Source organism: Ursus arctos, unplaced genomic scaffold, assembly GCF_023065955.2.
Source record: "Ursus arctos isolate Adak ecotype North America unplaced genomic scaffold, UrsArc2.0 scaffold_19, whole genome shotgun sequence".
Classification (NCBI taxonomy): domain Eukaryota; kingdom Metazoa; phylum Chordata; class Mammalia; order Carnivora; family Ursidae; genus Ursus; species Ursus arctos.
The window spans coordinates 57088053-57106251 of NW_026622863.1; the positions used below are offsets into that span (position 1 = coordinate 57088053).

Genomic DNA, 18199 nt, shown 5'->3' on the forward strand with positions numbered 1-18199 from the left:
CTCCCTTCCTCTGTCCCCATTAGCACACCCAGGAAACGCCACTCAGGCATATCAGCTGAGTTTGTCATGCAAGACTCAGAAGAGAAGGAGGTGGGAACTCGATTCATTTTTTAAGGCACAACGCCGGTTCCTTTAGTCATCACGGTACAAGTGTTTACTGAGCTGTGTCCTACTCTAGGTCCTGGAGATGAATCAGCCCAAGCTCTACCCTCAAGGAGCTGCTAGTCAGGTCAGGGAGACAGGCAAGACTTCCATTCTTGTCATTCAGGTTTCTATTCAAAAGTCACCTCCTTAGAGAAGCCCTCCAGGATTGCCTCAGTGAAAGGGGTCCCCTGCCCTCATCAAGACAATGATCCATTGCTCGGTTTATATCTTTTGCAGCACTTGTTAGAGCTGAAATGACCTCATTTACTTGTCTACTGCATAACGGTCTGTCCCCTCTCTCTCCCGATTCAGTCCGTGAAAGCAGGGACTCTGATTTATTCACTGTGAGTTTTCTTAAGTACCTGGTACAGTGCCTGGCACGCAGAAGCTGCTCAATACATCATTGGATTAACAGAAATTGATCAGTGCTGCACCAGATGGAGGCACAGGGTGCCCACAGGCCATGGACTCTTTCCGAAGGAGTCAGGGAAGTCTTCTCAGATCAGGGGACATTTGCTTGGGGTTTAAAAGGATAAGTAGGAGTGTACCAGGTAGAGAAGGAAATGGATTTCTGTCACTTACTTTGTGACCTTGAGAAATTACTGAATGCTTTCTCGACCTCAGTTTTCCCCTCTGTGGAATAGAGATCGGATAGACTCTTGTGAGAATTAAATGAGATGATACAATATAATATGAAATGCTTACCTGCCAGGCACAGAGTATGGTCAGTAAAGGTAGTTATCAAGGGGCGCCTGGGTGACTCAGTCAGCTGGGCATCTGAGTCCTGGTCTCCGCTCAGGTCTTGATCTCAGAGTCCTGAGTTTGAGCTCTGCGTTGGGCTCCATGCTGGTCGTGGAGCCTGCTTAAAAAAAAAAAAAAAGTAAATAATATTTTTTAAAAAGGTAGCTATGGAGATGTTATCAGAAGCAGTTAGTATGGCACATAACCCATAGTGTCTCTGGTCTTCCATCCCTGTCTGGAGAGAAAGACACCCTACAACCAAGAGCGAGGTGTATTATAATGGGGGCGGTGCAGGGTTCTGTAGGAGACGGACAGACTTTCTGCCTTTGTCGAATGCCTCCCGTGTGCCGGGTACTGTTGTGTTTCCTATGGATTCACTCAATCGCCCCCCAACCTGGATTATTATTACTTCTTAATAGATGGGCCAACTGAGAGGGGTCCAGTGACTTGCCCAAGGTCACACACCTAATAATTGCCCGCATTGAGAGTTGGACCCAGGTGGTCCATTTCCAGAGTCCATGCTCTAAGCCACTACACCAAGTGACACACTCAAGGGGAGCCCAGACTCAGAGTGATAATCAGGCTTATAGCAACAGAAAGTGGAGGAGTCTCTGAGTGTCCAGGGGAGGAAAAGATGCGTTCTTCCTTGAGAAATCAGGGGAGACTTCCTGGAGGAGGGGGCATTTAGGTTGAATCTTGAAGGATGAGTAGGAGTTTACCAGGAAAAGAATATGGAGAAAGACATTCACTCATTTAATTAACATCTCCTGAGGCCTCCTGAGAGCTCAGCCCCGAATGGGTGATTCTGGGGACACAGAGATGAATCAGAGCTGGGCTTGGCCCTGCAGGGGCTGCCCATCTGATGAGGAGGAGGGATGGGGAGAGAGGCAGGTAGGATGGCCTGATGGGAAGGACAATGGTGGGGAGATGAAAAAAACAGGGCAATGTTCTCAGGACTTGGCCCAGATCTGGTGGTATTAAGAGAAAAGGAAAGTGCTTTATTCCAGGCAGGCTGGGCATGTGGGTCTTGGGTGGTAGGGATATGAAGAAGGGGGTAGAGTAGCTTATGACAAGAGTGAGTCAATCCAGTTGGAACCATATTTCCTCAACCTTCTAGGAGAGGCTTTTGTCCTTGCAGGAAGGGACCCACGTGCCCGGGGCAGGGAGGGCTCTGTAGGGGGTTTACACGTGTGTGGCTCTTGTGGTCTCTGCCTTGCTCAGTCTCTGTCTCTCCCTCTCTCTCCTTCCCTCACCCTGGATCCTTCTGTACCTCTGTTCCTCTCTCCTTTTTTAAATTTTCTCTCTCTTTCCCTGCCTTGCCGCATCTGGCCTGCCTTCTTCCTATTGAGTCTCTGTTCTTTCTCCCAATCCTCACCTGCTTTTTTTTGGGGGGGGGGGTGTCTTCCTGCGTATCCCTCCAGCCTGCCCCAGACAGAGGTCCTAGCTCACCACAGCTTCATTCAAGATAAACCTAGGACCCAGCCTTAGGGATCGTCTTTCCCTCTTCCTCCTCCAGACCAGCCTTAGGGATTGTCTTTCCCTCTTCCTCCTCCAGACCACAGAACATCCTGTATCCAGGTCCTGCATCCTGAGATCATGGGAATGAGTGTTCCCCTCTCTGGAGATCCCAGGAGGACTCCGCATCCCAGGGCTCCTCCCCCATTCAGTCCAGCCCTGGCCCAGCTCATCCGGCTCAGGGGGGGTCCCCCTGCATTGCCTCCATTTCCAAGGCCCCCAGTCAAGGCCCCAGGGCTTCCCCCTCCCCCTGGGACGTTTCCCAACCCAGATTAATCACAGGGGCGGCCCCAGAGAGGAGGAAGGAGATGGCATGGCTTACCTTCAAGAAGCACAGGGCAGCCTGAACGCGTGCTCAAGACCCAGGCACCCCGAGGTCATGAGGCTGGGATTCGTCTGTTCTCTGCTTTCTCTCCTGGCAGGTGAGGCTCCAGCCCTCGGTCCCGCTGCCCTTCCGCGGTCCCGGGAGCCCCACCAGGCAGCTCGCCCTTGACCTCCCAGGCTTCCGCTCTTTCCTGCTAGGCGTCTAGCCCGTCTCCCCCAGCCCTCCCACCGTGCCTGTCAATGACCCCTCTGCCTCCACCTCACCCCAGGGCATGGCTGGGCAGACACCCGAGCCATCGGGGCTGAGGAGTGCCGCCCCAACTCGCAGCCCTGGCAGGCCGGGCTCTTCTACCTCACCCACCTCTTCTGCGGGGCTTCGCTCATCAGTGACCGCTGGCTGCTCACAGCTGCCCACTGCCACAAGCCGTGAGTGACCCGGGCGCCACTGGGGCGGGGGGGGGGGGGGTTAGGAGGTAAGGGAGGGGTGAGGGGGGCAAGGGGCCTTCGGTAGAGGAGGGAGGGAGCTGTGGTTGGGAGGGATTTCGCCTTCTTTTCTGTGCCCAAAAGTTCACCTCTTAGAATCAGAGTTGACCCTCCAAATTCTAGAGTCCCGAAGAATCTAATTATAAGGGTCTAAAATTCAAAACTCTTGGAAACCTAGACTCTGACCCAGAAAAATCCGGAGTCACAGACTCCTAAAATCTCAGATCCACGAAATTCCACATTAGTTTCGGTGAATTCTAGAATTGAGACTCAGACTGGTAGAATCTTAGGAGCCTAGAGCAGCGCGGCCCTGTGGGTAAAAACTCCAGCCACATAGTTAAGTTTAAATTTTCTTTTCTTTTCTTTTCTTTTTTTTTTTTTGTAAGGTTTTATTTATTTGAGCGAGAGAGAGCAGAGCGAGGGAGAGAGAGAGAGTGTGTGTGCACAGGTGGGGGAGGGGCAGAGGGAGAAGCAGACTCCCTGCTGAGCAGGGAGTCCCTCTGATCCCAGGACCCTGGGATCATGACCTGAGCCAAAGGCAGACACTTAACCAAGTGAGCCACCCAGGTGCCCCAAGTTTAAATTTTCTTTCTTTCTTTCTTTCTTTTTTTTAAGATTTTATTTATTCATTCGACAGAGATAGAGACAGCCAGCGAGAGAGGGAACACAAGCAGGGGGAGTGGGAGAGGAAGAAGCAGGCTCATAGCAGAAGAGCCCGACGTGGGGCTCGATCCCAGGACCCCGGGATCACGCCCTGAGCCGAAGGCAGACGCTTAACCGCTGTGCCACCCAGGCGCCCCCCAAGTTTAAATTTTCTAGTAGACATATTACAATAGTAAAAAAGAAAGGATTAACATTAATTTTAATAATAGATTTAACTTGACACCCTCAAACCATTATTTTATTTTATTTTATTTTATTTTATTTTATTTTTTAAACTTAAATTCGATTAGCCAACATATAGTACATCAGTAGTTTTTGATGTGGTGTTCAATGATTCGTTAGTTGCGTATGACACCCAGTGCTTATGAGATCACGTGCCCTCCTTACTGCCCATCACCCAGTTACCCCATCCACCCACCCCCTCCCTTCTGCAACCCTCAGTTTGTTTCCCCGGAGTCAAGAGTCTCTCATGGTCAAACAAATATTTTAATATGCAATCCCTTTTTAAATACTTATGAATGATATAGTTTAGTCTTTTTTAATACCACGCTTTTGAAATCAGAAGTGTATTTTACACATAGGACATGTCTCAATTTGGACCAGCCACGTTTCAAGTGCTCAATAGTTGTATTGGCCAGCACAACCCTAGAATCTTAGGTTCAGTATTCTAACTAGGTTCATTGAATATAGAAGCTCATGGTCCTAGAATCTTTGATTCACAGTATCCCAGAATCCTGTGACTTGCAGAATTCTAGAATCTTGAATCGATCGAATTCTAGACGTTTATGAATATAAACGTCTAGAATCTGGTGAATTAAACATCTTAGAATGCTATCCTTCCAGAGTCTTAAAATCCCCAAAGTTTTAATTGAGAGAATTCTAGAGTCTCAAACTATTTGAACTCTAGATTCTTAAATTTCTAAAATCATAGAATTACAGAATTCTAGGGACGCCTGGGTGGCTCAGTTGGCTGAGCGTCTGCTTTCGGCTCAGGTCATGATCCCGGGGTCCTGGGATCAAGTCCTGTGTCTGGCTCCTTACTCAGCAGGGAGCCTGCTTCTCCCTCTGCCTGCTACTCCCCCTGCTTGTGCTCTCCCTCCCTCTCTTTCTGGCAAATAAATAAATAATAAAATCTTTTTAAAATACATAAAAAAATAATTACAGAATTCTAGATTGATGAAATTCATTTTATAAACCCAGAATACTAGAATTCTAGGCTCTTTAAATCCTTGATTTCATTCAGATAATCTTAAAACCCCAGACTTTTGACCTAGAGAAATATAGAATGTTAGAATATTGGATTCATAGCATTCTAGAACATAGAATTCTAGAATCGTGGATTCCTAGGGTGTTAGAATCTTGGAATTCTAGAATTCCAACAGAATCTTAGCATCTACCTGATGCAGAAATCCAGAATTTCTATATTACCTCTGGAAAGGGGTAGCCCATCTTGTTCTGATAGTCTTCTCTCCAGGAATGAAAGACAGGTGCTGAATGAAGCACAGAATGCTGTGTGGGAATTTCCCATCATGCATTGCTCCACAATAGGGCCTCTTTCAGCTCAGGTCTGTACTTAAGACCAGAAGAAGAATGTTCAGATTTCAGTTCCGAAGACTAAGGAGAGAAGCAGAGATATGGAGGTAGGAAAGATTCAGGCTTGAGGACGAGTTGGGGGAAATTGGTTTCCCAGACACGGAGCCCAGGCAACGAGGTGACAGAGATAGAAATAATGTCTCATACTCTTTCCAATCCTGAATTCTCAGTCATAAGCCTGGTCCTTAAGGTCAGAGATCAGAGGCCAAGGAATAGACATGCACATCCCCAGAGAGTCCCCAGTTGTCCAGGGCAGGGGCCCAGAGCAGAACAAGTGAACTGAGAGCTTGAGGTCAGGCCTCAGAGAGACACGCATTGAGGGTGAGGGATATGGCTGACAGGAGAAGCCTAAGGCCATGCATGACCCCAGCTTGGGGATTTTCCATTTCCCATCCCCGTCCATGCACACACACATACACACACACACACCACACACACACAGAGCCACTCCCCACAGAAGCCACCAGACCTGTGGGGGCAGGGGGTGGGGCTGTTGTGTGGTAGGTGGAGCCCCCATGTGCCTACACAGTTCCAGGGGACCCAGGTCACCACCAAGGCTCCAGGTGGGGCAGGAAGGAAGGTGGCTCACTTGGTATGGCACTAGGAAGGGGTGTGAGCTTTTAGGGGAGAGCTACAAAGGTAGAGGCAGACGAAGGGATGGAGTGAGAAGGTGGGGCCCAGAGAGGGTGTGTGCCTTGCTTTAAGTCACACAGCACTCTGGGTCATACAGAAACGATGGGGCCCAGAGAGAGTGTAGGGCTTGTGGAGCCGTATCATCCTGGTGGACACCCAGCCTGACCTCTGAAGCCTGTCCCAACAGGTATCTGTGGGTCCGCCTTGGGGAGCACCACCTCTGGCAATGGGAGGGCCCAGAGCAACTGTTCCGGGCCACCGACTTCTTCCCCCACCCTGGGTTCAACAAAGACCTCAGGGCGCATGACCACAGTGATGACATCATGCTGATCCGTCTGCCCAGGAAGGCATACCTGGGACCTGCCGTGCAGCCCCTCAACCTCAGCCAGACCTGCGTCTCCCCAGGCACCCAGTGTCTCATCTCGGGCTGGGGGGCCGTGTCCAGTCCTAAGGGTATAGCCTTGCCCACAACCCAATCCCTTCTGTCTCATGCTGAGGGTCTGAATCCCCCCTATTTCTCTATCTCTGCCTTTTCTTCTCTTGATAGATAGATAAGGAAAAAATCCAAGATGCTGTAAATTACTAGATGTATCATTATTTACAACCACTAAAAACAGGGCAAAAAAGTTCCCCTGATCCTTGTATGACACCATTTGCTGGAAGACGCACCTGATTTCAGAGATGTTTAAATATGAAAATATACACTTCATAGAATTGAAATAAGGCCTACGTCTCTCAGAGTCATAAATCAGCAACCCATTAACCACATTTAGCCTCCCACATCAGTCTTTGTTTTCAAAATGCCTTGAAAAAAGAGTCTGAGCTTGGGAGATTTTACGTAAAAGCCAAATTTCTGCAGTTGCTGAGAAAACTCAAAGAACTGGCAACGTGGGACCCACATTCCCCAAATAGTGACAATTGGGCGGCATCAATGGACCAGATGCTGTTCTCTGGGCCACTCTAGTGCCCCCTACTGGCTGCTGTGTCCGCACAGTCCCCTCCACCCACTTCTATTTGCCTGTCAAGCCCATCTGAATCCATGCCCCTAGATTATATATGTGGATATATGCATATCTCTATCCATCTCTATATTATACACGCTGTATCTCCCTTTCTGTGTCTAGAATCTCTTAAGTCTTTATCTTTGTCTCTGTCAATGACCATAAATGTCTCCTCCTTTTCTCATTACCTTCTCCCTTGGCATCTCTGGGACTGTTTCTTGCTCTTTTCTCTTTCTTCGTTGCTTCCTCTGAGAATCTCTTTCCCCTTAAGAGGTCTAACTCCTGCCGTGGTCTCTATTTTTCTCTGTGGGTCGTGTATGTATCTCTTCTTGGCTCTTGGCTCTCCCATCTTTCTGTTTCTCTGGCTCTCTCTCTGGCTCTCTCCCTCTCCTCAAACGTCTGTTTCTCTTTTATGTTATGATTCTCTTTGTCACCATCTCTTGTTTCTATCTTTGAGATAGAGAGAGTCTATCTTTGAGAGTCTTTCTATCTTTGAGAGTGGTTCCTTAGGGAAGGGTCTGGGGGGAGGGGCTGCTGAGTGTGATGGGCACAGCTGCTGATACTCTATGGGTGGCTGTCTTTTGCCAACAGTGCAGTACCCTCTCACACTACAATGTGCCAACATCAGCATCCTGGATCATGAACTCTGCCGTCGGGCATATCCGGGCCACATCTCAGACAGTATGCTCTGTGCTGGCCTCTGGGAGGGCGGCCGGGGCTCCTGCCAGGTAAGACCTACTCTGGGGAAGAGGGGAATGGGTATCCTGCCAGATTTCTGGATCCTAGGGAATTAGAGAGTTGGGGGCCCCAGAATTCCTGGATGAAAGCAAGGAGGGATCCGGGACACTTGAGTGCTGGGAGAGGATGGGGCCAAGGCCAGGATTCCTGGATTTAAAGGGGACTGGAGGCCGGGACTTCAGGATCTAAAGGAGGAGAGACTGGGAGGACAGACTTTAAGTCCTGGGGGAAGAGAGGACTAGGATCCCAGAGTCCTAAGTGCAGGGGTGAGGTGAGGGCTATAAGCTCTTACTCCTGGGTCTGAGGGAGGAGGGACTGGCCGCCTGGATGCTAAGGTGTTGGGAGAGGAGGAAACTGGGGGCTTCCTGAGAGGAAGTGGCCAGTGTAATATCATGAATACACCTGCTTAAACGTTTCTTTGCTCTTCTGCCGCGCACAGGGTGACTCTGGGGGTCCCCTGGTTTGCGATGGGACCCTGGCGGGTGTGGTGTCCGGGGGTGCTGAGCCCTGCTCCAAACCCCGGCGCCCCGCTGTGTACACCAGCGTGTGCCACTACGTGGACTGGATCCGAAAGACCATGGAAGACAACTGAGCCCTCGTGCCGTGGGCGACAAGAGAGGAGGGTAGCGGGGAACTGCAGAGCTCTGGCCTCAGAGGTCTCGGAGCGTGGCCTCACCTGCCCCGAGACGCCTTCTGGATCTTCAGGCTTGGCGCCCTCAGGGCCGGCCGGGTCGGAAAGCAGCGGGGATACACCTCCGCCCCTGTAGCCCCGCCGCCGTGACGTCACCAGAGCTGGCACCACCCGCGTGGAACAGCTTCACCTGTGGCTACGGTCCAGGAGCACCTCCCTCAGACAGCTCCTCCCCTCGGAACTTTGCCCAATGAGACTTCCCCTCCGGGCCCCGCCCCCTGTAATCCCGCCCCCTCAGTGGGAGAGCCCGCCCCCGTGACGTCAGGGGCCCTGTAGCTTCCCCTACTAGCCACCTATGCACGGTCGGGCTCCGCCTCTCCGCCCGCGCCCCTGGGTATTTGAATCCTGGCGGGGACCCGACTGAGAGAAGTTGGGGGAGGGTCTCGATTCATTCAGATTCAATGGAAGATTTTACAATAAACGCGGGGAGCCGCGCCTTCCCTTTGCCTGCGTTGTAGGATGAAGGAAGGGCAACGGGTGGGCGGCGATGGGTACACACGGAACAGCCACCGTACAGCAATTCCCCCTTAAGCCCCTAGTAACTGGTCCTCCCTAAAGTCTGTCTCCATCAGCCCTATTGCAGCAAGGCCGCTGGGCTCTGCTTGGGCTGGTCCCGTCGCCCCCAGGGGAAGGGGAAACCAGGTCACGCTACCTCCCAAACCTGCCTTCCCAGATCCTGGACCTCTCAGGGGGCAGCGGGCGCGGCCTGCTCCGCCCTCAGAAGACTCATCTTTCTTCCATTTCCAGTTAGTGGCAGCAGCCCCCTGCTACCACAAGAACCCAGGCTCCAAGTCACTCCTAAAAAGACTTAAGAATTCAGCCCCTAACCCCCTTCTCCCTCAGACCAAAACTTCAGCCTATTCCCCCCATCCCCGACCCAAAAGTTCGGGTCCCCAGCCCCCTCCACCGTCAGACTCAGGAATCCAGAACCCCATTCCTTCCCCTCCCAGGTCCAGGAGTCCAGACCTCACCTCCCTTCCCTCAGTTCGGGGTCTGGGCCCCCAGTCCCTATTCTCTCAGACCTACAGTCTGGATCCCAGCCCCTCCTCCAGCACCAGAGTCTAGATTCCCAGCGCCCTCCTCTTTCAGACCCAGGATTCTGGGTTCCAGCTCCCTCTTCCCTCAGACCAGGAGTTCAGACCCCCAACCCCTACCTCCCCTGGACCCTGAGTCCAGATCCCCAGCCCCCTCCTCCCTCGGAGTCAGTTGTCCGGGTCCCTGCCCCTTTCTGTTTCAGACCCAGAAGTCACAGCACTGACGTCCTTCTGTCCTTCTCTCCCAAGCCTGGGGAGGTCCAGATCCTAGCCACCACAACCCGCACCCCTCAAAGTTTCCCTTTCAGGCCCTTAGCCCCTCAGCCCCTCCTCACTCATACACAGGGTTCCAGTTCCCAGATGCTCTGCGGGCTCCCGAGCGGGAGGAGGCGGAGCGGGAGGCGGAGCGGGAGGCGGGGATTCCCAGTTAAAAGCCTCCAGAACCTAGTACCAGGCAGACAGAGCTGAAGTATTGGGGCCTCTTACTCTGGGTCTGAATCAGTCGGTGACCCCGCCCCCTGGATTCTGCAAGGTGAGATGCCACAGTTCTCAGACACGGGCATCAGGCCTCGGGCCCCTGCTCTCCCAGGACCCAGGACCCCAATCTCAGACTCCTTCCTCCTTCAAGATTTAGGAATCTGGACCCCGGCCCCCTCCTCCCCAAGACTTAGGAATCTTAATGCCAAGTCCCCTCTTCCTTCAGATCCAGGGGTCTGGGACTCTAACTCTCCCATTCCTGGGAATGTAGGAATCCAGCTCCCACCTCCTCTCCTCAGACTCAGAAATCTGGGGTCTGCCCCCTTCTTCCTCAGACGTAAGAAGCGGGGGTCCCCACGCCCCTCCTCCTGCAGGACCCAGAAGAAGGGCTCCAGATGCTCTGCTTTCTTATTTCAAGTTTCTTCTGGACGTAGGGCTCCTCCCTCCTCATTTCTCAGCCCTGCCTTCTCCCTCTCCCAGACCCCACCATGGGACATCCCTCACCTGCTGCGGTCTGGACCTGGATGTTCCTGCTCTTGCTGTTGGAAGCCTGGGCAGGTGAGGGGGCCTGGCGGGAGCCTGCAGGAATGCGTGGCAGGTGCTTGTGATGGTGGCCGGGGGGGGGGGGGGCGGGGGGGACGTGCGATCACAGTTGGGAACGTCTTCGGGCTTTCCTGAGGGTGGACGGAGGCACGCACACACGGCAGTGGGTAAGAGTGTGTCTGGTTGTGTGGAATACTGCGCGAGCATGCTAAGCCGGCAAGGTTGCTTGCTGAGGGGTGCAGACATGCCCAGTAGACATGGCTTGCAGACGCATGTGGGAGCATGTGGAAGCATGCTCGGGTGTGCGACTCGGTGTGACTCATGGGCTTCAATGAGTGGACATGCACATCTGTGTGGCAGCCCGTGCATGTTGGGGGGCCTCACCTTCCCGGTGTGGGCATGAGAGGAGGCAGGCAGAGAACTCGCTGTAGGTCCTTTTGAACCCACAGTGGTTTTTCCTGGCCTCTGCGCTGCCCCAGGGGGTGACGATCCAAACCCTGTCCCTCCTGCTGCAGGACGCTTGAGGGCACAGGAGTCCAAGGTGCTGGGCGGCCAGGAGTGTGAGGCCCATTCGCAGCCTTGGCAGACAGCCTTGTTCCAGGGCATCCGGCTGCTATGCGGGGGTGTCCTCATCGATGACAACTGGGTCCTTACAGCAGCCCACTGTAAAAAACAGTGAGTGGATACCTGGGGCAGAGGTGGGCTGGGGCCTGGGGAAAGGGGGGAAGAAGAGAGCTGGAGACCGAGCATCTGAAAGAGGAGGGCTGAGGGAGGAGGGGACGGGGTCCCAGACTCCTGCCTGGGTCCCCAATTACTCTCCACCATTACAGGAAGTACACAGTACGCCTGGGGGATCACAGCCTGAAGAATAAAGACAGTTCAGAGCAAGAAATAGCTGTGGCTCAATCCATCCCGCACCCCTGCTACAACGGCAGCAATGAGGACCACAGCCACGATCTCATGCTCATCCAACTACGCCGTCGGGCATCCCTAGGGCCCAAAGTGAAGCCCATCAACCTGGCGGATCACTGCCCTGAAGTTGGCCAGAAGTGCACCATCTCGGGCTGGGGCACCGTCACCAGCCCCCGAGGTAGTAGGAGGGAGAGGAGGAGCTGGCTGGCCCAGTGGACCTCAAGCCATTGGCAAAGCTTTGCCTCCAGAAGGAGATAGGGAAGGGACAGTGATTGTGAGGTTGAGATTCATAGGTGGCCTATGTTGGAAACCCAGAAGGCCAAAATATTAACGGAGTGGTGGGAGAAAGAAAGCAAAATAGCAGATTGTTAAACCAGGTTCCCCAAAAAATGGATGGGTGAATGAGTGGATAAAGGATGTATGCCTCCTCGGGGCGCCTGGGGGCTCCATCAGTTGAGAGTCCGAATCTTGATCTCGGTTCAGGTCTTGATCTCAGGGTCCTGAGTTCAGGCCTTGACTTGGGCTGCACACCCAGCTTCAAAAGGAAGGAAGGAAGGAAGGAAGGAAGGAAGGAAGGAAGGAAGGAAGGAAGGAAGGAAAGAAGGAAAGGAAAAGAAAAGAAAAGAAAAGAAAAGAAAAGAAAAGAAAAGAAAAGAAAAGAAAAGAAAAGAAGAAAGAAAGTCTCCTTCCCGGTGGAGAGTACCATGGTTTGTTTTTGTTTTTGTTTTTTTTGTTTTTTGTTTTTTTTGGTTTTTGTTTGTTTGTTTTGTTTTAATGTTCTTTATGTTAACACAACGGGTTTATTTATTTATTTTTAAATTTTTATTTATTCATGAGAGACATAGAGAGAGAGAGGCAGAGGGAGAAGCAGGCTCCCCGCAGAGCAGGGAGCCTGATGGGGGACTTGATCCCAGGACTCTGGGATCATGACCTGAGCCAAAGGCAGACACTTAACCGATTGAGCCACCAGGTGCCTTGGTTTTTTTGTTTTGTTTTGTTTTTTTAAGATTTTATTTATTTGAGAGAGAATGAGAGAGAGAGAGCATGAAGGGGGTAGAAGCAAAGGGAGAGAGAAGGAGACTCCCTGCTGAGCAGGGATTCCCAAGTCGGGGCTCAATCCCAGGACCCTGGGATCATGACCTGAGCCGAAGGCAGATGCTTAACCAACCGAGCCACCCAGGTATTCCATGGAGAGCACCATGTTATGAAATTTTCCATTGCACAGGATTTTCTATAATCTTCTTAACAGGCTTGGGGTATATGGGCTCCGCAGGGGCCCCAGAAAACAAGCTCCTAATCATCTTCTCCCTTTTGAACCCATGATTCCTGGTGCCAGAGACTCTCGTCCTTCACACCCAGGAGTCCAGTCCCTTCCTCTCCCAAGACCCACAGTCTAGGTCTCCAGCTCCCTCCTCACTCTGGACCCAAAGTCTGGACCTCTGTTGAAGTCCTCCTTTTGGGACTTCAGAGTCCAGGCAGCCCTCACCCTGCTTCACAGTGAGAGAATTGAGGCTCAGCTCAGAGAGGCATGTGATTCACCAGGAAAGCCAGGATTTGCCAAGCAAAGACAGGATTCTGATCCCTGCCCGTCTGACTTCTACTTCTAAGGGGACAATGGGATGCTGTGGAAACCTACCTGCTCGTAAATCAGTCAGGTCAGTTCAAACCATGGCTCTGCCCTTTCCTCTGGGCAAACCCCTTCCCATCTCTGGCCTCATTTTCCTCATCTGTAAAATTATAGATTTTGACGATTAGATAATAGATTTTAGGTAATAGATAGATAATAGATTTTTTTTTTAAAGATTTTATTTATTTATTTAACAGAGAGACAGCCAGCGAGAGAGGGAACACAGCAGGGGGAGTGGGAGAGGAAGAAGCAGGCTCATAGCGGAGGAGCCCGATGTGGGACTCGATCCCGGTACGCCGGGATCACGCCCTGAGCCGAAGGCAGACGCTTTAACGACTGCGCTACCCAGGCGCCCCTGATAGATAATAGATTTTTAAGCTCCATGAGGCCTCAGGTTAAATCTATTTTCTTCATTGTGTATTCCTGGTGCTCAGGAGGGCTCCTGGTACACAGTAGGTGCTTGATAAATATTTGTTGAATGAATGTGTGGATAAATGAATGATGGAACAAATGCACATATCCCTCTTCCTTTTTTTAAAAAAGATTTATCTATTTATTTGCGAGAGAGAGCGAGCGAGCAGGGGGAGGGGCAGAGAGAGAGGGAGAGAGAGAATCTCAAGCAGGCTCCACACTCAGCTCAGAGCCCAATGTGGGGCTCGATCCCATGACCCTGAGACCATAACCTGAGCCAAAACTAACAGTCAGGTGCTTAACCGACTGAACCACCCAGGTATCCCTGTATCTGTCTTTCAAAAAGCTATTGTGAGTTCAGACTTCTCACAATCAATGAGCTTGTGAGTATGTATACAGCTTCTGGATCATAGAGGTGCCACGTAGAAGTTTCCCCCCCTCGGGGCGCCTGGGTGGCACAGCGGTTAAGCATCTGCCTTCGGCTCAGGGCATGATCCTGGCCTTATGGGATCGAGCCCCACATCGGGCTCCTCCGCTATGAGCCTGCTTCTTCCTCTCCCACTCCCCCTGCTTGTGTTCCCTCTCTTGCTGGCTGTCTCTATCTCTGTCGAATAAATAAATAAAATCTTTTAAAAATTTTTTAAAAAAAGAAGTTCCCCCCCAAGTCTATTGCTCAAAGGTTAATAAGGAAGATTAATTCCATTTTCTTTCTTTTTTAATTGAAGTGTAGTTGGCCACAACATTCTATTAGTTTTGTGTGTAAATATAATGATTGGACATTTGTATACACAGCAAAATGATCACAACAATAAGTCTAGTTACCATCTGTCGCCATACAAAGTTGTAACAAAATTATTGACTATATTCCCCGTGGTGTACATTACCTGATTAATTTCACTTTTAGTCATTAATTCAACATTTATTTGTGAGTATCAGGTATGCCCCAGCCGCTTTACTGTGTGAAGTCTCTATCCTATGGAGTTGCATGCTAGGTGGGGAAACAGACAATAAACAAATACATATAAAATGAATTATTAGGGAGGGGTAAGTGCTATAAAGAAATATCATGGAGAGTTAGAAGATAGGGAGTGATGGAGGGGTGGTGTCTTCATTAGAATGGTCAGGGAAGGTTTCTAAGATGAGGTGACTTTTGGAAGAAGTAGGATTTAGCTGACATTGGGGACCTGGTGGTCTGGGGTTGGGAAGATTAGAGAGACAAGGTTAGAGGTGTCACAAGGGGACACCTCTATGTCTTCCAGTTGCCCGGTCCCTAATTTGGAAATGACTGGACAAGAAACAGAAGGTAGAGTCCAACAGCCCTTCTCTAGATGATGGAAAGCAAACAGCAGGGGCCATGGCTTTGTTTAATGTGGCGAGAAGTGATGTCCCCTGTGAAATATGTCAGAAAACTCTCCCGTGCAGCCATGGAGGTACAGAAGGGAGATTAGATCCAAACAGGGATTGAGGGAAAAATGGTTGCTCTCTCTGGGAACTTACAACCTCTGCCCCCTCAGAGAATTTTCCTGACACCCTCAACTGCGCAGAAGTAGAAATCTTTCCCCAGAAGAAGTGTCAGGATGTCTACCCCGGGAAAGTCACAGATGCTATGATTTGTGCAGGCGACAGCAATGGGGCCGACTCATGCCAGGTGAGTGACTTCTGAAACCCCCTTCTTCCCTTGTCCCTCACCCCCCATAGAAGCTCGAGGCTTGGCAGGAGGGTGACCTCAAGGAGTTAATGACCAGAGAGGTTACCCCTATTTCTAGAGTGGGAAGCAGGTTCAGGGAAGGCCACATTCTTCTTGCAGGTCACACTGCACAGGGTTCAGGAACGTTGAATTGTTGCTATAATTTTCCTGGGAACCCTTGTCTTCAGGATGGGGTTTAGAGGGGGGAGGAGATAAGGGGGTAAGAGGAGATGTCCATGAGGGAAAGACTCTGAGGCTAGAGGGTACGCAAGATCCCTGCTCCCTTCCTCAGCATTAGTTTTGGGATTTTGTGCTCACTCTATCACTGACCAATTAGTCAGCCACTTTTTGGGGGGACCTGACTGGGTTCCCTAGCACCGCTGCCTTCTCCTATGATTGGTCCCTCGGGGAGCAAATCTTTCTTGCCAACTGGCTAGGGAATGGAGCCATTGACTTTAATGGTCCCTCGACGGGGTCCCCATACCCAAGATAACAAATCTTGGGATTTGCCATAAATAAAACACACTCCTTCTTATTGACTGCAATTTGGGTCCTCAGGGCTCCCCCAGGTTTGCATCCCTCATGGAAGCCCCACCCCCTTTGCTAATGATTGGTCCCTGAAGACAATACTTCAATGCTTTCTTTCCTATTGGCCAGGAATGAAGTCATTTCACGTTGTCCCATGAAATCTCATCTCTTGGATGGTTTCGGTTCCATAGAGACAATGATCTCTTCCCCAAAGACTCCCGCCATTGTCCCTTCTCCCCAAAGACTCCCGCCATTGTCCCTTCTGTGTGTGTGTGTGTGTGTGTGTGTGTGTCCACAAGAACTCTGCTCCTTCCTCCTATGTTTGGTAACTGGATTCAAAGATCTTTTCACCATTGACCAGGAATGGAGACATCAGCTCAGTTCCCTCCACGTAATCCTCACTGTCTTCTTTCTGAATTGGACCTTTGAGACACCATTCTCTTACCTCCTTGGTCAGGATTTCCCCCAGGGGAAATCCTAGGGCAATCCTAGGACATCCAGTCTGTGTCCCTGTACATGAAGCCCCACCCCTGTGTCTCACCACTGGTCCCAGGGTACAATGCTCTTACCCCTATTGGCTAGAGGGATCCAATCATGCTACAGAACTAGTACTAACTGCTGGGTACCACAGGACATCTTAGGTAAAAGTATTCTACTCTCCCCATCCAGGGAGATTCCGGGGGTCCGCTGGTGTGTGGTGGTGTTCTCCAGGGCATCACATCCTGGGGATCAGACCCCTGTGGGCGGCCTGAGAGACCTGGTGTCTACACCAACATTTGCCGCTACTTGGACTGGATCAAGAAGACCATAGGCAGCAGGGGTTGATGCTAGAACAAGCTTTGGACCCTTCAATAAAACTCACAACTCAGCCTGGCTCCTTGCCTGTCCGTGCTTTGGCCCTATGGGGAGGGATGGAAGGACGGGGGTCTGCGCCTTGCTGGGAGGCTCGCTGCAAGGTCTATAGAGACCAGGACCCCCATGGCCACTCTGGCTATCACCACTGCCTGGAGTGATCCCCCTTATTCTAGAAGGGCTTGGAGGAATGGGAGGTTAATTTCAGGGGAGAAGACACACAAGAATTTCCAAGTACTCAATGGACTGGCCTGCAAAAGACAGATTTGAAAGAACTTCTGTTTCGTTTTTCTGAGTAGCTAGTGTTTCTAAGCTTTGAGGGGAGAGTTCCCCTCCCCCATTATAAAATAGAGTAGGGTGCAGGAAATACATGAGCAGCTTAACCACAGAACCACCACCCAGATGGAGAAATAGAGCATTGACAGCCTGCAAAACTCTTAGCGACAAATTCTCTTTCCTTAGGAGAAAGAGAAATCTTTCTCACAGCTTAGAGCTTTTCTGCTGTGGTAGAAGGAAATGAGTCACTTCATTGCAGGTGTCCAAACTGAAGTGTGGAGAAAAAGAGATTTGCTGGAGTTTTCATCAGAGCAGAGGCTTAATGTATGTTGTTTTGGGAAAGATGTGTGTGGAGGGGGTATTATTGTAAGGATATAAATAAATTGCAACAGCTTGGGCACTGGCTCCCCTCTATCTCATCTCTCTTCACCTCTGTTTCATTCCTTTCTTTCTACCAACCTTCTGACTCATTTATTTGACTCTCTGGCGCCTTTCTCTCCTTCATGCTTCTGCATTTTCACAGTGTTGGCTCCCTCATGTGCTATTCCAGTCTCTTTCCTTACTTCCCAACCTCTGAATTTCACCTTCACCTACCACCAACACCTTCACTGTCCCAGGATTTCCCAGATTATATTGTCACGTACTAGAATCCCATTGGTCCAGGTCAACTTTCGTCCTTCAGCCGGCCACATGATAGGTTACTGAATGGCCAATGGTTTGACTGTCTTCTGGTCAGGTGACAGTCCCAACCAATCAGTGGTTATTTAGAGTCACGTGACAAGAGACGTCTCTCGGTCCTGGGCTGTGGGTGGGGCAGTTCTCCACAAGCGGTGTGGGTGAGCAAGAGGCATCTCGTGCATCAACCTCTGTGCTCTGTGGAAGTTCCCGAATACCAGAAATCCTGAGGAAGTCTTTCATGTCTGATAGTTATCTCCTGGAACCGGGGATGCATTTCTGGAGGTGATACTCAAGGGTCATCTCTGTCTACAGAATTGTTTTAGAATTTTTATTATGAACAGTCTGAAACATACATAAAATAGTATAGGAACCCTCGTATACCACCATCCCACTCAATCAAAACCAATCCTTTCACCTATATTACACACTTCCCTAATGCTGGAACGTTCTGAAACGAATGTTAATCATCCTATTGTTCTTAAATATTTTGTTACATGTTTCTAAAACAGGGTATGGCCAACTAAAGCCAATGGGCCAAATCCCAAGGGCTAAAAATAGCTTTTATTACTTGATTTGATGACAGGGAGCATTAATTTTGAACTCTAATTGAGCAAGATGTTATCTCCCGAAAATAATTCCATTTTGCTC

At 50.5% G+C, this 18199-nt stretch overlaps 2 protein-coding genes across 2 annotated transcripts; both read left to right on the forward strand.

Annotated features, from left to right (window-relative positions):
• Window positions 1-2779: 2779 nt before the first annotated feature.
• On the forward strand, window positions 2780-8427 carry KLK9 (kallikrein related peptidase 9). Its single transcript, XM_026488292.2, has 5 exons — window positions 2780-2822; window positions 2994-3150; window positions 6284-6549; window positions 7689-7825; window positions 8275-8427. Exons 1-5 carry the CDS (start codon window positions 2780-2782, stop codon window positions 8425-8427), a joined length of 756 nt encoding a protein of 251 aa, XP_026344077.2.
• A 2088-nt stretch (window positions 8428-10515) lies between these two features.
• On the forward strand, window positions 10516-16601 carry KLK8 (kallikrein related peptidase 8). Its single transcript, XM_026488330.3, has 5 exons — window positions 10516-10595; window positions 11096-11255; window positions 11411-11670; window positions 15045-15178; window positions 16415-16601. Exons 1-5 carry the CDS (start codon window positions 10526-10528, stop codon window positions 16568-16570), a joined length of 780 nt encoding a protein of 259 aa, XP_026344115.1. The 5' UTR covers window positions 10516-10525; the 3' UTR covers window positions 16571-16601.
• Window positions 16602-18199: the final 1598 nt, after the last annotated feature.

What these genes read in the sequence shown, in the direction of transcription:
- KLK9 (XM_026488292.2), top strand. Translation starts at nt 2,780, where the DNA reads ATGAGGCTGGGATTCGTCTGTTCTCTGCTTTCTCTCCTGGCAG. An exon ending in GCTGCCCACTGCCACAAGCC is followed by an intron (nt 3,151 to 6,283) that starts GTGAGTGACCCG and finishes CTGTCCCAACAG; the next exon opens with GTATCTGTGGGTCCGCCTTG. An exon ending in GCGGCCGGGGCTCCTGCCAG is followed by an intron (nt 7,826 to 8,274) that starts GTAAGACCTACT and finishes TGCCGCGCACAG; the next exon opens with GGTGACTCTGGGGGTCCCCT.
- KLK8 (XM_026488330.3), top strand. Translation starts at nt 10,526, where the DNA reads ATGGGACATCCCTCACCTGCTGCGGTCTGGACCTGGATGTTCCTGCTC. An exon ending in GCTGTTGGAAGCCTGGGCAG is followed by an intron (nt 10,596 to 11,095) that starts GTGAGGGGGCCT and finishes CTCCTGCTGCAG; the next exon opens with GACGCTTGAGGGCACAGGAG. An exon ending in GCAGCCCACTGTAAAAAACA is followed by an intron (nt 11,256 to 11,410) that starts GTGAGTGGATAC and finishes CCACCATTACAG; the next exon opens with GAAGTACACAGTACGCCTGG.